Source organism: Castor canadensis, chromosome 12 (assembly GCF_047511655.1).
Source record: "Castor canadensis chromosome 12, mCasCan1.hap1v2, whole genome shotgun sequence".
In the NCBI taxonomy this organism is placed as follows: Eukaryota; Metazoa; Chordata; class Mammalia; order Rodentia; family Castoridae; genus Castor; species Castor canadensis.
The window spans coordinates 120,773,032-120,789,806 of record NC_133397.1 but is presented as its reverse complement, the minus strand read 5'-3'; the positions used below and the strand labels follow the sequence as shown (position 1 = coordinate 120,789,806).

The 16,775-nt window shown below is 34.4% G+C and overlaps 1 protein-coding gene and 1 non-coding gene across 3 annotated transcripts in view; both read right to left on the bottom strand.

Annotated features, from left to right (window-relative positions):
* Col11a1 (collagen type XI alpha 1 chain) overlaps window positions 1-16,775 on the bottom strand; it is a 197,516-nt gene that overhangs the window by 76,121 nt on the left and 104,620 nt on the right. For both annotated transcript variants that reach the window (XM_074050884.1, XM_074050883.1), the window contains exons 32-38: window positions 16,085-16,138; window positions 15,905-15,949; window positions 15,747-15,800; window positions 15,572-15,616; window positions 11,408-11,461; window positions 6,766-6,819; window positions 857-910 (exon numbers count right to left, since the gene is read on the bottom strand). In XM_074050884.1, the coding sequence (XP_073906985.1) occupies window positions 857-910; window positions 6,766-6,819; window positions 11,408-11,461; window positions 15,572-15,616; window positions 15,747-15,800; window positions 15,905-15,949; window positions 16,085-16,138 (360 nt within the window). The remainder of the gene's footprint in view (window positions 1-856; window positions 911-6,765; window positions 6,820-11,407; window positions 11,462-15,571; window positions 15,617-15,746; window positions 15,801-15,904; window positions 15,950-16,084; window positions 16,139-16,775) is intronic.
* Window positions 14,256-14,415, bottom strand: LOC141415109 (U1 spliceosomal RNA). Its single transcript, XR_012440136.1, has one exon. It is a non-coding gene; the product is annotated as a U1 spliceosomal RNA (small nuclear RNA).

Here is a 16,775-nt window from a genome sequence, read left to right as displayed (position 1 = left end):
GTGCACATTTTTGTGTGAGTTAAAAAGTGTTGAGAATCAATTATGGATGGAGAAACGATTAAAGCAGTTAAATAAAAACACTTATTAACTGCTCTGGCTGTGTTGCTTATACCTTGTTATTAGTAGGGGAAAAACTCAGCTGTAGAGTGTTCTGTCTATTTAATATGTTTTGCCAAAGAATAAAAATAGTATTTTCTGTTACCATGATTTATAGCTGAAGCTAAGTGAGAACGTAACTCAGGATATTGTACCAACACTTGAGACTGTCTGCCACCTGTCTTGAGACAGACAGTTTTCATTGCCAGTATTTCACACATACTTAAAGAAAACAAGCCAAGATTTTATCCCTGAATGTAAATAGTTGTTATAAAGACAAGACTATTAAACAGCATGCAATATTTTATAAAAATCAAAATGTCTAAATGTTGTGAAATTTGGGACTTTATTTTGTATTTAGTTATATTTCTAGATCCTATTTATACTCATTTTGTAATTTTAAATTGTGAGTGGTCAATTAATGTAATAAAGAGTTGGGGTTTAAAAAATAGATATGTCAAAAGTAGATGGTATCAAGGTCAGGCCTGAGTGTCAAGGTCATTATGAATATTTTCTGATTATTTTTATTATTTAGTCTTCACTTTTATTAATACAGACAAATGAAAAACAGAGCTAGTTAAGTAAGTTTGCTGAATTGCATTTGATTGATGTTGCCAAACTTTATATATCTAAATGTGATCTGAATTTTACAATATATCACTGTGAATCATAATGAAGTGGCCAGATTTTATACAACTTAGTAAGGTGGAAGCATAAACATAATAAAATAAACCTTGCTAAAACAAATAAAGGATCATACCTGGGGCCCAACAACGCCTCCTGGTCCAGGGGGGCCTGTCTTGCCTTGAAATCCCTAAGGAAGCAAGGTGTAATCTGTAAAAGCTTTATGCAAGACAAATGTAAGTAAAATTCTATGAGATAATTGAATAACTCATGTTAGAAGAAAGTCACCTTTTAGCTAAAGATAATTCTCCTCAAATGTTGAATATAAACATTCTGTATTCCAGCTGTCCTTAAAATTCAAGATTTTTTGTCTTGACATGATAATGCAACTAATACTTCAGTAGGTTAATACGACAGAGCAAGCGTCAAAACGCATTCCTAGCTCTGTTGTACCAGGTTGAACAACATATACGATTTTGACCTAGCAACAATGATTATGGGTAAAATAAATAATGATTTGGACATTCTTTTTTGATTCTTTTTTTTCTTTGTTTCTGGCAGAACTGGAGTTTAAACTCCGGGCTTTGCTCCTCGGTGAGTGCTCTACCACCTGACCCGTGCCTCTGATCCCTGTACTTATTTATTAAATGGGGTCTCATGCTTTTTGCCTGGGCCAACTTCAGACTGCAGCCCTTCTACCTGGGATCTCAGAAGTGTACCGCCACTCCTTGTTTTTACAGATGCGGTTTTGCTAACTGTTTTTGCCTGATCTGGCCTTGAATTGTGATCCATTTTTTCAGTCTCCACCTGAGGATCACAGTGTGAACAACCATGCCCAGTCCTCTACGTTTCTTTAACAGTCCACTGATTCTCTATACAGAGACAAATCTGTAGTGTCATTTGAATACATTTGCTCTTACTTTCATTGCAACAATTTCATAAATGAAAGCAATATATAAAATAAATGTATAAGAAGATTAGTAATCAATTCAGATTTTTATCAATATTCTCTCTTAAAACACAAAAGAAGAGAGACATGAATATACCTTGTAAGCGATGTAATCATTACAATATGATCTGTTTCATGTTAGCAGAATATATTCACTAAATCCAGCTGTTTGAGAATATATTGCAGTACTTACACTTATCTAGACTGGCAGATCATTCATTCTGTGTAATTGTTTTATGATAGACAAACTTTTTTTCATGTGAGTTAGGTTATATTGAACATTTGAAGAACTAGAAAATACTGGGAAAAAAGCTTTCCAAAGAAGTGAATTATAGAAAATGATGTTTGCAAAAGTTTCATTCATATACCATGCAATTGAATTGAAAATGATAAAGTTAGCAAGAACAAAATAGAACTAGTTCTCCCATGTTTCTAGCACAACCTTCCAGGTAACTACCATTGAAATATTTATAGTAAAATCATATAAGTAAAAAAATATGCAATTATTGTTGTTATAGGGATCAAAACAATTTTTCCTATTGTTAAAACTGATTCTTAAGACCATCAGAGTTTTACTGAAGCTATCATTCTTAACACAGAAACCAATTAATTCTGAGGGAAATTATCATAGAATTTATTTAGTATTTTAAAATCAAAAGAGCATTTTTGTTTAGCTTATTAACAACTAGTTGGTTTGGAAATCTGTGATCAGATTTACCTATTTTTATACATACAAATATAAACATACATATGTATGTATAATATATATGAATAATATATATGTATGAATAATGTGTATATGTATGTACATAGGTATGTATACATACACACATTCTACTCGCTAGATTATGTCAATAACCTCCATGACCAATTCTTATGTCTATTCTGGTAAACTCTTCCAAATGCTTCAAACTAGTCTAAATCTCTGTACTGAACCCTAAAACTCTCTTGTTAAGTGCCAATGGGACATTTCCAATTTTACATGGTCCTCTCTCTTCAACATTGTCCACCTGGAACTCAGTGAATGTGCCCTCTCCTTGATTCTCGTCCTGTGTTCTCCCAGGCTTTCCTTCAGTCTTCACACTCAGTCATTTGATCCTGAGAAAGTATGTCACCTGAGAAGGTCTCTCAAAATACAGCTTCCTCTCTTATGTCCCAGTAAGACTTATCTTTGTCAAACTGTAATCATCCTTGATGATTGCAGAGTTCTTCGAATCATTCTCTACATCAGCCAGAATCACCATCTTACATAAGCCAAGCTAATTAAGCCATTCATGTCAAGTAATCTTAGTGACAAAATTCAACCCAATCTCAGCCTCGTCTGCTATTCTAGTCACATTTTTTGCTTTGAAAATACATCCTCATTTCTAGTCCTCTGACCTTTTTTTAAGCTACGCCCCACATATTTGTACAACCTGTTCCCTTGTCCCAACTGTTGATCACTAAGTTTGTTTTGAAGGGGAAAATGCAATCCTAAACTTAAAAAATAAAATTTTATGACATTTCCTTGTCTTAGTAACTATGACAGCAAGAATAGCACACAAAATGATTATAACTGATTAAAATTAAGTGTTTAAATGCAATGAATAGCAGAGAAAAGTTGGGAAAACCTGCAATCCACTCTTGCTCCTTTGAATCCACTTGGCTGCTAGCTCAGTTGTGCAGATAATGGGTGTGGGAGAACTGGAGAGAACACTGCCCATATGTCTGCTCATCCAAGACATTCAGAATGTTTGCAAGCATCTAATCAACTTGACACCAGGGACTTTATAAATAAACTACACACTGGACTATTATTGCAGATCAAATTGAAGCTTGCTTGTTTGCCTTATTATATTACCATATACATGTGCCATTTAATTTTAGAATAGCTGAAGTTAATTTAATGTGTCCAAAGTCCCAGAAGACAGAAATTACTTTGATACATTCACAGGTAATTTGAAAAATTTATTGGAAGACATAACCAAAAGTGTAATTCTTATTATAACAATAATATCTAAAGTATTGTTAATTTTAGGATCAATACTGGATTTGGGGCTAGCACCATGGCTCATGTCTATAATCCTCAACAAATAAAAGCTGGGAGTGATGGTACACTCCTGTCCTCCCAGCTATGCAGGAAACATAAATAGGGGATCAACATCCAACCTGGCTGGCATTAAAACAAGATGCTATTTGAAAAATGCCTACAGCAAAGAGGACTGGGGCATGGCTCAAGTGGAAAAGAGGCTGCCTGGCAAGTGCAAGGTCCTGAGTTGCTGCCCAATGCCACAAAAAAGATATAAAAAAAATTAAGTATGACATTTGGCACAGCATCTCTGACACAAATTTGGGGTGCTTCAAGATAATGAAAACTATTTCTAATTTTTCCACGTGTCCTGTAAAGGCTTCAAAATGTAAGATTTCAAAATTAAGCTTGAAGGGTTTCTGACATGGAACATATCTCAAGAATAACAAAAGAATTTCTCCTTTAAAGTAAAAATGACACATATATAGCCAAGCATAGCAGTCTTGGTTCCGACTCTTGAACAAGGACACATTTTGAGTCCCAGTCCGCATGGAATCAGGTAAGAAAAATAGTTCCTGGCTTATAGGGAGATTCACTATTCTCTTAAAAGTGACTGTGGAATCAGGAATCCAATTTCCAGAATTATCACCTTTGTCTATGAGAAACTACTAGATAGAAACATCCCTCCTGGAAGCATTAGCTATGTGCTATTTTTCCTCTTGGTTTATACTGAAGTGTTTTATAGAATATGGTTAGTTTGAGTTGAAACAGAAACACATGAGTAAATTGAGAACTAGAGGGATATTAAAACAGTAATTCTCTAGGTATCCCTTCCTCAGAAGATACTTCGGAAGTTGTGTGGCTTTGTTAAAAGTGATTTGAATGAGAATGTATTTGCCAATTTTAGTACAGATTTTTCCTTTGAATGCTCATTTTTCTTCCTTGTGAAGATGGTATACCCAAAAGGAAGCCTAGGAAATTTTATACTTTGATCCTTCTAAATCATTCTTTATTTGTCATTTGAAAGCCAAGACTTTGAAATTTCCAGCCTGGCTAAAACCAGGAAGCTGTTAAACCAAGAATTGTTGCTTGGTGAGCAAGACAGGATTTTATTTTATCCCATGGCAGAAAACTAACAGAATCTTCTCATTTGTTATCTAGCATTGCTATATAGTTCCAAACATGTCTCCACACTGCAGAACATCAAGCAGTAATTTTGAACCCCATAATCAAAGGTAGTCTGTGTTGTGGCTTCTTTGGGAAAATTAACCAAATGGTGAAAACCAAGGATTGATTCCAAAGAAACATTCCAACCTGTGAGGATTTCTGATTAGAATAACAACCCATCTTGATAGCTAGACATGTAGTTTTGGAACAGTGGCAAAATAAACAAACCCACCCAAGACCCTTAAGGAATACTGGAGCTGTTAGTTTCCTCTCTATCCAAATCATCATACATAGGATGAGTTGTTCAAACATTTAACATTCTATTCTTATGGAGGTTACTCTTGATTATCACCTTGATTGAACAGAGAAGTACTTAAAGGATGAGTAAAGTATCCATCTGGGTGAGTCTGTGGCATTTCGGGAGGAACACCCACCCTGAATGTGGTTGGCCCCATTCCTTAGGTTCCTAGCTCTGCTTTCTGGTTGCCATAAGGTGACCAGCCTCTTCCTCCTTTACCATGTGCTCCCAGCACTATGTGGTTTTGTCTTACCTCAGACCCAAAGTGGCAGGGCTAATGGACCATGGACTAAAACCTCTGAAGCCATGATCCAAAATAAATCCTTCCTCCCTTAAGGTGCTTTGCCAGTCAATTTGTCAAAGTGATGAAAAGTATGACTAAAAGAAAATTGGTAGTAGAGGAAGGGGGGTCCTTGTTATGACTAAACCTGACCATGTGGTTCTTAAGCCTTTAGAATTGGTTTGTGGGAGAGATTTGGAAGAGTTTGGAGATACAGACCAGAAAAGCTCAAAAATCCTTAAAGCTGTACTTAATAGGCAATTCTGGAGGGATTTTGGAGGACCAGTTTGTCAGTATAAATGTGGACAGTGAAGATTGTACTCATCTCCAGGTTTCAGATGGGAAAAAAGACTATCCTGGGAAATCCAATAGAGTCCATGCTTCTTATGTTAGCAAACAATTTGCCGCCATTGTGTCCATTCCCTGAGACTTTGAGAGAGGCTAAATTTAAAAGTAATGGACTAATTAATCTATCAGATGAAATATCAAAGCACAGCTGAATGTGGGTGGCACAATCCCATGGGCTGGCAGTAGATGGAATAAAAGAAGAGAAAGAAGAGAGCCCACTAGCACAGCCATTCTCCTCTCTGCTTAATGACCAGCTTCCTCTACCACGTGCTCGCTCTGCTATGGTGGACGTTCTGTCTCACCTCAGCCACAAGCCCATGGGGCTAAAGGAACATGGTATTAAACATCTGAAGCACAATCCAAAACAAACCCTTCCTCCCTTACATTGTTTTGTCAGGTAATTTATCACAGGGATGACAAGTCTGGTGAACACAATACCTTACAGTTTTTAGGGAAAATTAAACTACATTTTTCAATCTACATTATCCTACTTTCCATGAGAGGATACGTTTCACATAATTCCAGACCATGGTATAGATCAGCAAATATCTCGTCCTTTAGTTCTGGTATAAGAGTGTTGTATTATGTCCAGGGTTTACAGGCATGTGTTTCCTTTATGGAGGGGAGAGGTAATAGGTTTGGGTGGGATTTATCTGTAACGAGCCTTCAGTGAAAGGTTCAAGGTGCCTATCTTGTGGAGGTACTCCAAATACAAGAGGGGGTCTTCTCTATCAGCTCATTCATTCTTAATGTGTTGGTTTCAACAATAAAAACAACCATATCAGCATCCTATTTTTTTTTCAATTATTTTTGTTTAGGTATAAACATGAGTCTATTTATGCTTTTATTTAAAGATTTTAATAAAATATTTAAAGGAGCTCATTCCTCCATTATTCTCCGACTGGCAATTTAACAGATAATAATAAAGTAGCCTTCTGTGAAGTGATTAATTACTAGACATAGGAAATCTTAATCAGAAAAACAGAGCAACTTACAGTCTCCCCACGCTGCCCAGGGTGTCCTGGCAGTCCATCCTTCCCAGGAGGCCCCTGAAATCACAAATACCATGTCATAAATACTTCTCAAATTCTTTTACAGTCTCAATTTTCTTATATTTCACAGGACATTACATGCTGTTGTTCTGCTTCTTTTACATACAGTGATGTTTAGTTGAATTTACATATAGCAGTATATACACGTGTCTTTAAAATAATCCTATAGCTAAGAAAAATTATAGAACCCTATTCTGAACATTGTGCTTTTGAATGAATTTAATATATGCACCTATCTTTTAAAAGCCTACTTGCATAGGTTTGTATTTTTATTTTTGCAAATGTATTAGTTCTTCCATATTTGACAAATGAATATTTTCTCCCTTTTTTTGGTGATCTATTGTAACTCAATTCCTTGCACATTGAAATGTGGATAACAGAAACATAGTGTCCTCTAGTGGTGACCAAAATGAGAAAGAAATACAAACATAAAAACACTGGCACTTTATCTCTCAAATTTTTTCAAGTAAAGGAAACAATATGCTATGTTGAAATCTACAAGTCTTCATTTTCCCCTTAGGTTTTCTTAAATATGTTCTCTGAAGCAAAATGTTTGGTAAGTATTGGAAAGCAAACTTACTAAACTTTACTTCCTGTAAAGGGCGCTGTCTTTGTCATGTCTAAAGAAACAAATGAAGCAACCAGCTAGGTACTTAGAGCAAACAACTCTACCAGGTTCTCATATTTTAAATACATAGTATCAATAGATTGTTTCTTTAGAGTGCTTTGTACATTACTTTTTCTTCTCAGAAACCATTAAGCATCAATTCAAATTTCAAAACACTGTCAATAGTTAGATGAATTGAGACAGAAATATTCCCACCCTTATGGGTAAATGAAGAGGTTATAGTCATTTTAATAATGACATTTTTAATGATAACAGATACTCCTGTCATTATATGTTAATTATTTAAATATACTTATTTTCAAAGATCTAGATTTTATATATATATATATGTGTGTGTGTGTGTATGTACATAACTGTGTGTGTACAACACAGTATGGTGGAACAAAAGGCTTTGTTTCAAAATAAATTTTGTCACAGACAGCTGCCTTCCTTCTGAGTAACACTTCTCCTAGGGAGGCTGGCATATTTGAGGAAAAAGATTTTCTGTTGTGTCTGGAACCCTCCCTGCTCCCTGATCTCATTGGCACTGACACAGTTGCTGTGTGAATTACCAGATCTAATTAAAATCTGTTATGATATTTCACAGTATCATGAGTGGTGGCTTAGTTGATTTGTTCTTCCAGGACTACCTCAGTGATTCTAATATCACTCCCATCCCCCAAAACCAAAATAGGAGCATTTAAGCATTTTTCTTTCAAAAACATGTATTCCATATCTATGTATTAGTCATTGAGTATATAGAAATATAACATGTAGCTCTGCTCTCCATTTAGAAGTAAAACAGTTCATTGCTAGTATAGTGCATCAAGTTTTTTAAAACATCAAATAAAAGCAATTTCTTTGTTTTACCAGTATTTTAATGCAAATGTGAGTAAAAGTGCTATTAATTTGGAGCAATAATAAGAGTTTTACAATAAATGGAGTATGTCAGCTGAAGGACAGTAAAGTGAATCTGGGTTAAAACAACACTCAAATGATGTGTTTTGTGATTAGTACAAGAATATACATGTTTTTATCAAATCTGTAAGTATAAAAGTTAAATGTCTCACTCTATTTTCTTATTACACTTTAGATATAAAAATTGCAATCCTCCAGGATAGTGATCTTAGAAATAAATTCATCCTGGAATGAATACAACATGAATAATTTTTGTGGCACTACTGGGATTTGAACTCAGGGCCTTATGCATTGTGGGGTGGGTACTCTATCACTTGAGTCATGACCCTAACCCTTGCAATATGACTTTTAGTGGTGTGCTTAGACAGTCTGAGGGAATAGAGCAAGTGATTCAAAGAAGTTAATATCATCGTCGCTTTCTTGATTTAAGTATGAATTTCTAATATTAGCAATTAATCCAAATTATAATGGATCCACATACTACTTAATAAAATAAAGCAGACTAATCGATTGTACTATGTATTTAAAAGTAACAGATTTATTCATCAAAATAGGCCACTCTTTGGTCTATTTGGTAAAGGTCAAAGGGGTCATATTCATGGGCATGAAGATGCACTTAGACAACCAGTCAGTCTGTGAAAGACAATTTTAAGTAACTGTCTAATGAGGTTTTCTCACTTCTAATTTGCACAGTTTCATTTTTTCTTCTTCTGTACGTAGAATGTTCCTCATGCTATTCTTGCTATAACTTTTAATCACTTCAAATCAAAATTCCTTTAAAATGGTGTAGCTACTTACTCCCCATAAAATTACCATGACACGCAATGGGACATGCAGAGCACTTAATCCAAAAGTGTTTGTGAGTGTGCATGTGAGTATAAGTGTGTTGTATGTATATGTGTGTATGCACATTGTTCCCAGTACAATGACTGCCTTTCCCTCCATCTCAATTTTCCATTTCTGTGTCAAAGAGATAACAGCATTTCTTTTGAAAACTTTATAAAAACCATACCAGAGAAATGGTAGGTACTTTTATTTCATGCTTTAACATTTCACTTGGCCGAAAACAAGTGTAAAAGTCATTTTGTTCAGAAGTGACTTCTTAACAATGTCATCTCTCTCCAATTACAGTGCATGCTTCTCAAGTGTAGACATTTAGTGTTTTTAACACCTTTAGCGACAAAATGAGTGCTTGATCAATGGTTCAACTTGCTGAGAGATACACGAGAGAACAGACCGACAAGTCTGAGGAAAAATGAGTCAAATACCTTTCTTTGACATCATATTACATGAGAGAATAATTCATACCCACATACATAGGTACAAATAGTGTGATAATATTGGGGTTTTAAATCTTACTGGATTTATTTTGCTAGACAATGACCTAAATATATGGCTTCAAAATACTTACAATATGCTTATGAAAAAATATGTATACAATGAGTTTAGGAACCCTGTTTTTCACTTCTCTATGAAACTCTGCATAGATTTTGTGTTACACTTGGAACAAGCCTCAGGTGGTGGATAAAGTCATTATATTTAGGTAGTGTCATAATGATATTCCATACTAGTTATTAGTGTCAATCTTATAGCCCTGTAATATAAATAACAGTCCTTTCTTAATCTGTTATATAAAGCAGAATCATTCAGTTTTAAATTATACTTTAAATAGTGTCGATGTCAATTGCAAAAAGTAAGAGATTGCCTCAAAATAAATAATTCACTAAGGTGATTTGTACACACATTAAAGTTTGGGTAATATTGCTTCACCCAGACCAAAGCAGTGTTTAATGAGACTTAGAATGAGTCAAAATTGTCTAGAGAGTTTGTTAAGACATGGATAGCCCCCCACTTCAGAGTTCTAATTAGGGAAGTGAGACTTTGCATTGCTAATAATCTCCTAAATGTTGCTGATGCTATTGGGATGAGAATACATAAAAATACTGAATAGGTTTAAAGACAAAGGAAGAAAAAAAAAAAAAAACACTGACCAACTGAGTCTGTCTTATGTGCCCATGAATATTTACTAGAAAAATAAAGTATGTCAATGAACTTGTGAAGACATTTGATGGTGACATTCAAAAGATTGTTGTGCTAAATAAATTTTATAAAAGGAATGTGACTCAGTAAGGATTTCCTTTCGTTCTCTAAGAAGAATGCATTATTAAGACAAAAATAATAAAAGCAAATTATTTTCTTTTGGCAGTACTAAGCTTTGAACTCAGGGCAGGTACTCTACTGCTTGAGCCATTCCTCCAGCCCTTTTCACTCTGGTATTTTGGACATAGGGTCTAGGTTTTGGCCCAGGCTTGCCTGGACCACAATCCTCCCATTTCAAACTTCCTTCTATTGCTGGGGAGACAGGTGTGTGCCACCATCCTCAGCTCCTTTCCCTTCATGATGGAATCTTAATAACTTTTTTACCCAAGCTAGCCTGGAACCTGGATCCTATTGATCTCAGCCTCACGCATAGCTTATGATGACAGACTATTGATTGAGATGAGGTCTCACTAAGTTTTTATCAGAGCTGACCTCACACAGTGATTCTCCAAAGCTCAGTCTCTTAAGTAACTAGGATTACAGGTGTGAGCCACCAGTTGCCCCCGTAAATAAATCTTTATGTGGTGTAGGAGTATCCAGTTTTGGAAGAGTTTAAGAAATGATCATGGATTAGGGATGGAAGATTCCATTTAATGATAGAAGATAACAGGGAAATTCTAATATGCCAATTATTTGCTATATGATAATAATGTGGATGTCATAAATAATATCCACTTTAGTAAAGGAGTAATTAAGAAATGTTCTTCATATTGTTCAATTCTTTGGTGTATTTTAAAAGAATACTTAATAAGAGATGTTGAAATCATATTTAAAAGCAATACATGAGCCTCATGCATTGAAAATATATTCCTTGACACTTAACTGTATAATTGTAATTTTATTTTTATAACAATTTTATCAATATTTACATCTAAGAAGATTTAAATTTTAAAATATGATTCTCAAAAATGTGAAGATAACATCAAATACAAATAGAGAAAAAGATGCTGTGACACTTACAGGAGGGCCTTTTGGTCCAGGGAATCCAACAGGACCCTGAGGTCCTTGAGGGCCCTAAAAATAAAAAGCAATAGAGAACCTTTACTGATATACTTTCCCAATAAGCTTTAAGAGACACATCTTAATGCTGCATGGCTTATTTTACAGATGAAATATAATGTGGCATACATCTTCACCTCTAAAAGTGGAATGAAGGGTTTTTTTTTACTACTTAGAATTTCACGCAGGTCAACATTCTTATCTCAGGAGTGCTGCAAATGTTCAGAGTTCATATGAAAAGTAAATGTAAGGAGAAGTTTTGCAGATATTTTTACTTTAAACATTGGATAGAAGCATTTATGGAAGGAAGATAATTTCAACTCAATTCCAGAACCTCCAAAAGAAAAGTTATGTTGAAAATTAACTATAATTGTTGCATGGCTCAGAAATACGTAAGTAAAAGGAAACATATGTGACTACACCAAAAAGATCCTAAAAGGTATCTTTAACCATTTCTTTTGTGTTGTGGATTTACTTCTAATACCTTGTCACCTGTGTGCCTCGTGTATAAGCCACTTTGGTAGACAAGGTAAAGAGAGCTTTATTGTATAATGATTCTCTGAGCATTCAATCCAAATATGCATTTAAAATATTCTTAGTTTGATTCTTAATTAGGTATATTATTCAACTCTCTTATTTACATATCTTCGAAATGCGTAAAGTAGACCCAGATACAGTGATTGTGTTGGCAGCAAAAGAAGAGTTGGTGAAAGATAATCCCATATGTGTCCAAAAAATAATTAGATTTCTGAAAGAAGACAGGTAGAGTGGAAGATAATGGAAACATTTCTTAATACAATTAGGGTAGGATTTATCTATATTCAAATAAAAAATAAAGTTTGCTAAAATTGGTCTTGTGAATTATCAATTTAGCCATTGCAAGGAGAAGTTTGTTTCCATTCTGAAGCAAATACTGCTTCTGAAATTAGACCAAATTTTGTGATTACCAGCATCTTATCTTAAAATAAAAAAGAACCTTCAAAGTTCACATGTAGGTAAAGAAATAAGTTAGGTAAAATTGCCAAGACACTGGGAACATTTTAAGAATTTATATATTTTTATCATCTAATTAAACTATGAAACCTTGACTTTTAAATAGTATAATGACTTAAGAAAACTATAAATATTTATTTTATCTACAAAATTTTAAGGTTTATGGAGAACTCTAATTACCTTATTTCCTAAAATATCTTTGCTTTATAAAATTTTGCTACTTTTCGAATGAATTGATTTTGAATTTTAATTCTTTTAATAAAGAAAAAATAAAATCACTACTTTAGAGAAAATAAGTGAGTATTGTTTTATAAAATTCTGTCAAAAAGTGTTCACATTTTTTTTTTGTTAATCAAAGCCAGGTAGTCCTTTCTCATGTCTGTTTTCTCTTTCTACAGAGTCAGCTGCCTCTCCTCAACTGTGCTGTGAAAATATTAAATGGAAACTTCTAGAAATGAACAATTCATAAATTTTAAATCAGGCATCATTTTGAGTAACATACTGCAATCTCATGTCACATGGTTCAGTGGCACCCCACATGTAAATCAACTTTTTGTTTACCCTGTTCCCATGGTGTACACCACCCACCCTTCAGTCACCTAATAGACAGATCCACTGTCATGGTTCTGCAAAGCTAGTGTTCAAGTAACCTCCTGTTTTACCAAATAATGGCCTCAAAGCACAAGAGTAATTGATGGCAACTTTTTATGCAGTGTGCCTTTATTCTTCTCTTTTACTATTAATCACGTCCTGAACATAATTTGTAAATTAAATATTATGATAGATATGTACAAGTAGGGACAACCATAGCTCAGTACAACATTCAGAAGGCAGGGCTCAGTACTGTCTGCAGTTCCAAGCACTCACTTGCATCCCTGGAAAACACGCTTGCAGGTGAAAGAGCAGTACTGCAGTATCTGGGTGAGGCACAAAATATATAAAGACTGTGATCGTGCCCAATTAGTGTCACCCAGTAACATATACAGTGCCTAGTTAAATTTGAATTTTAGGTAAATAATGAATAATTTTTAAAATGCCCTAAACACTACAAGTGACTTATTTATGCTAAAAATTACCCAGTGTTTATCTAAAATTCAAATTTATTTTGGCATCTTGGGCTTTGCTTCTTTTTTGCTTTATTTTGTTTTTCTAAATTTGGTAACCATAGATACAATTACAAGCTACATTAGCTAATTATTTAATGATAGGTATAATTAGCAAGTCAAGATTTAATTTGTGTAACCTCCCAATGAATGGATATATATCATATATACATATATAGTTTAATATTAATATATTATTAAAGGAGTCCATTGAAAAGTGCAAACATCGTGTCATTATTTCCAATTCAATAAAAATGCAAAACTCTCTGCATGAAACTTCCAAGTCATATTTTTCAAGAAAATATGCTGTGATATTACATCTATCATTCTTCTACTGTGTACTTAAGACATAGCTAAAAAATGTTTTCCAGTATTCTTAAATTATTGCCAGTAAACGAAGGCACATGGGGGGGGTGTGGGCCACCTACTACAGTGAACACAGGAAATATGTTTCCCTTGCATGAAAACTGAAAACACATGGGAGTGTTTATTGAAAATTAGTCTCTCCAGATTGTTAAAAAATGAAAAGACCCTGGAAATCTAAAGTTTTTACAACTACAGTTACTCAGGCCATTGGATCACATAACTGTGTTCCACACTAAAATGCAGTATCATCAAAACTGCACTCACTTGTAAAGAAATATTGATAACCATGGAATTTTGGAAAGTGTAAACAAAACATCCATAAGTGGAGAATAATTACTCATTTTTTTTAGGGGAAACCGCAAACGCAGTTCCCCACTACGAAAAATTATGCAGTCGAGTTTCCCACATTTGGGGAAATCGCAGGGGTTGCACATCTGCAGTGCAATGGATAAGCCTCGCCCTGGGAAACCACCTGTGATCATGGTATCTCCCCTGCCAGGTAAGTATAGTAATTGCTCTTTCAAAGACAAAACTAAGTTGCCTAAAATTAGTTAAAGTGACCCATTCCATTTAAGGATTTAGCCACTTTAATTAATTTAACTATATCTTCTTTTTAAAATGACTTAAACCATAAAATACATCAACTATATGCATTACTTATTAATTCAAAATGTACAAGATGAGTGGAGTTAATGTGTGAATACTTCATAAAGAGTGAGAAATATTACATGGAAAGTTTAATTAAATGTGAGTCAAAGCTATAAAGTAACACTAATTAAATGCTTATTCTTGTATCTTTCCTATTTACATTTTTGTCACAAATAGAAACTAAGTTTTTCTCATTGCTTTTTACACAAAAAGCAAAATTAACTCATGCTCAGTTTTAAGTTAAACATCACAGTATTTGTGTTTTCCTGTTCATAAAACACCTAAAGTTTCAAATACTGTAATAGCATCCAAAATTTTATTAACACGAGTCCATAATACTGAAAACTATTTCAGAATACTAAGAAATGACTCAAACTTCTTTGACTGAATACGGATTTTTAATATTTTAAATTCTTACAAGTAGATAGCTTTAAAAAAAAATCTGACTGTAAAAATACTGCATTTTGCCAAAAAAAAAAGGCAAAGAAAGGGTGTGTTTGCTCATTTGTATTTGGCTTCATTTTATATCAATTGAAAATCAATTTACCTAAATAGCTTTTCTATTTACTGGAATAGATGTTTTATCTTGAGTTGAATGTGCATCAATTGTGGCTTAATGGCTACTGGTAGCTTGCATTTTGCCAGCCTAATCGCTCTGCCAGCTCCAGGGGCAAATTGAGTATTAATATGGAAAACAAGACAGGAGGGCAACAGGGCATGCATGCTTTAAGCATATTGAAAATACAGGCCTTATCTTGACCTAAGCTTAAGTTAAGTCATAACTTAGGCCAATTAAACACCTTATTTCTTTTCTTTCTATGACAAAAGTTGCTGTACACATAACCAAGGAATCTCTTTTAATTGGCAGACAATAGGAAACTAAAAAGTAAGAATTACTTCACTCGGAATGTATTTTATGGATATGTGCATGTATTTTCAGACGCGTGTAACTGAATTTAAAGACTTGCATAAGTATTAAATTTTATTTTCCATCATGTGACTGTATCATACGTACTCTTTCACCTGGAGGTCCAGGAGGCCCATCACCGCCTGAAGTGCCCTGGAAACAAAAAAAAAAAAAAGATAGAAAAGAATTGAAAGAAAATTAGCTTTGAGTCCTTTTCACAGCGTCCATCCTCTCTGAAGGAGGACCATGCAACAGAGGTCAAATGGAACAAGTGTCTACTTACTTTGGGCCCCGGTTTCCCAGTGGGACCTCTTGCTCCTCTGGAACCTCGAGGACCCTGCATATGAGAGCAAAAGAGATCTAACGCCGAGAAAGCCTCAAAACATTACATTGAAGAAATAAATCCAAAATGAAACCATTAACGTGAATCACAGTACGCACCGTTGGACCACGCTGCCCGCGGGGGCCTGGTTTGCCAGCGACTCCCTGCCAAAGACAGTTCAAAGCATTTCGATAAGCAGCAAGCGTGTCACAGCAAGGGAGTCTGGTGTGGAGAGATGGGGACTCATGCAAGCACATTTACGTCAGTTACTTCAGAACCATATACTTAAAATGTCATACCCGGGCACCCTTCTCTCCGTTGGCACCTGGAAACCCAGGAAATCCAGTGGAACCCTGAAATTATAAAAATAATAAACAATGAATATGATAATTAAAATGTGAAGACCACAAGCTGCAATTCTTTTGGAAAACAGTTATTGTAGAACAGATTGTAATATTTAAGTCAAAATTATAATTACATGTATATACATATATATATACTTATAATTTTAAAGAAACTGTTTTCATGCATTTGAAAATGAACTTACAATGACATTGGAAATCCTGGGAGAATTGAAGGCATGAAGTGACAAAACATATTTTAGTATTCAGCTTTAAAAGTAAAGGAATTAATCAAATATTATCATATTTGTATGAGTAAGTATCAATTAAAGGACATTTCATGTAAAATATACTCTAACTTAGCAGTCCACATACTTGATTCAACTCTAAAGACAACTCCTGCTTTCATAATCATGAATAGCCCAAAATTAAAGCATTTATAAAATGTTTTGTCCTGAGCTAATAGTGCTGTATTTGTATACATTCTGTTTGTTAATTGAAACTTTTGTACTTTCAGAACTGGATTAAGTTGCACAAATTGAAAACCTTCCTCTACCTTTTCTAATTGGTGTTTGAATGTGATTATTCTTAACTGACACTGTAAGTCAGCCATGCAAACATTAAAATCCTGTGCTTGGAATTTTAAAGA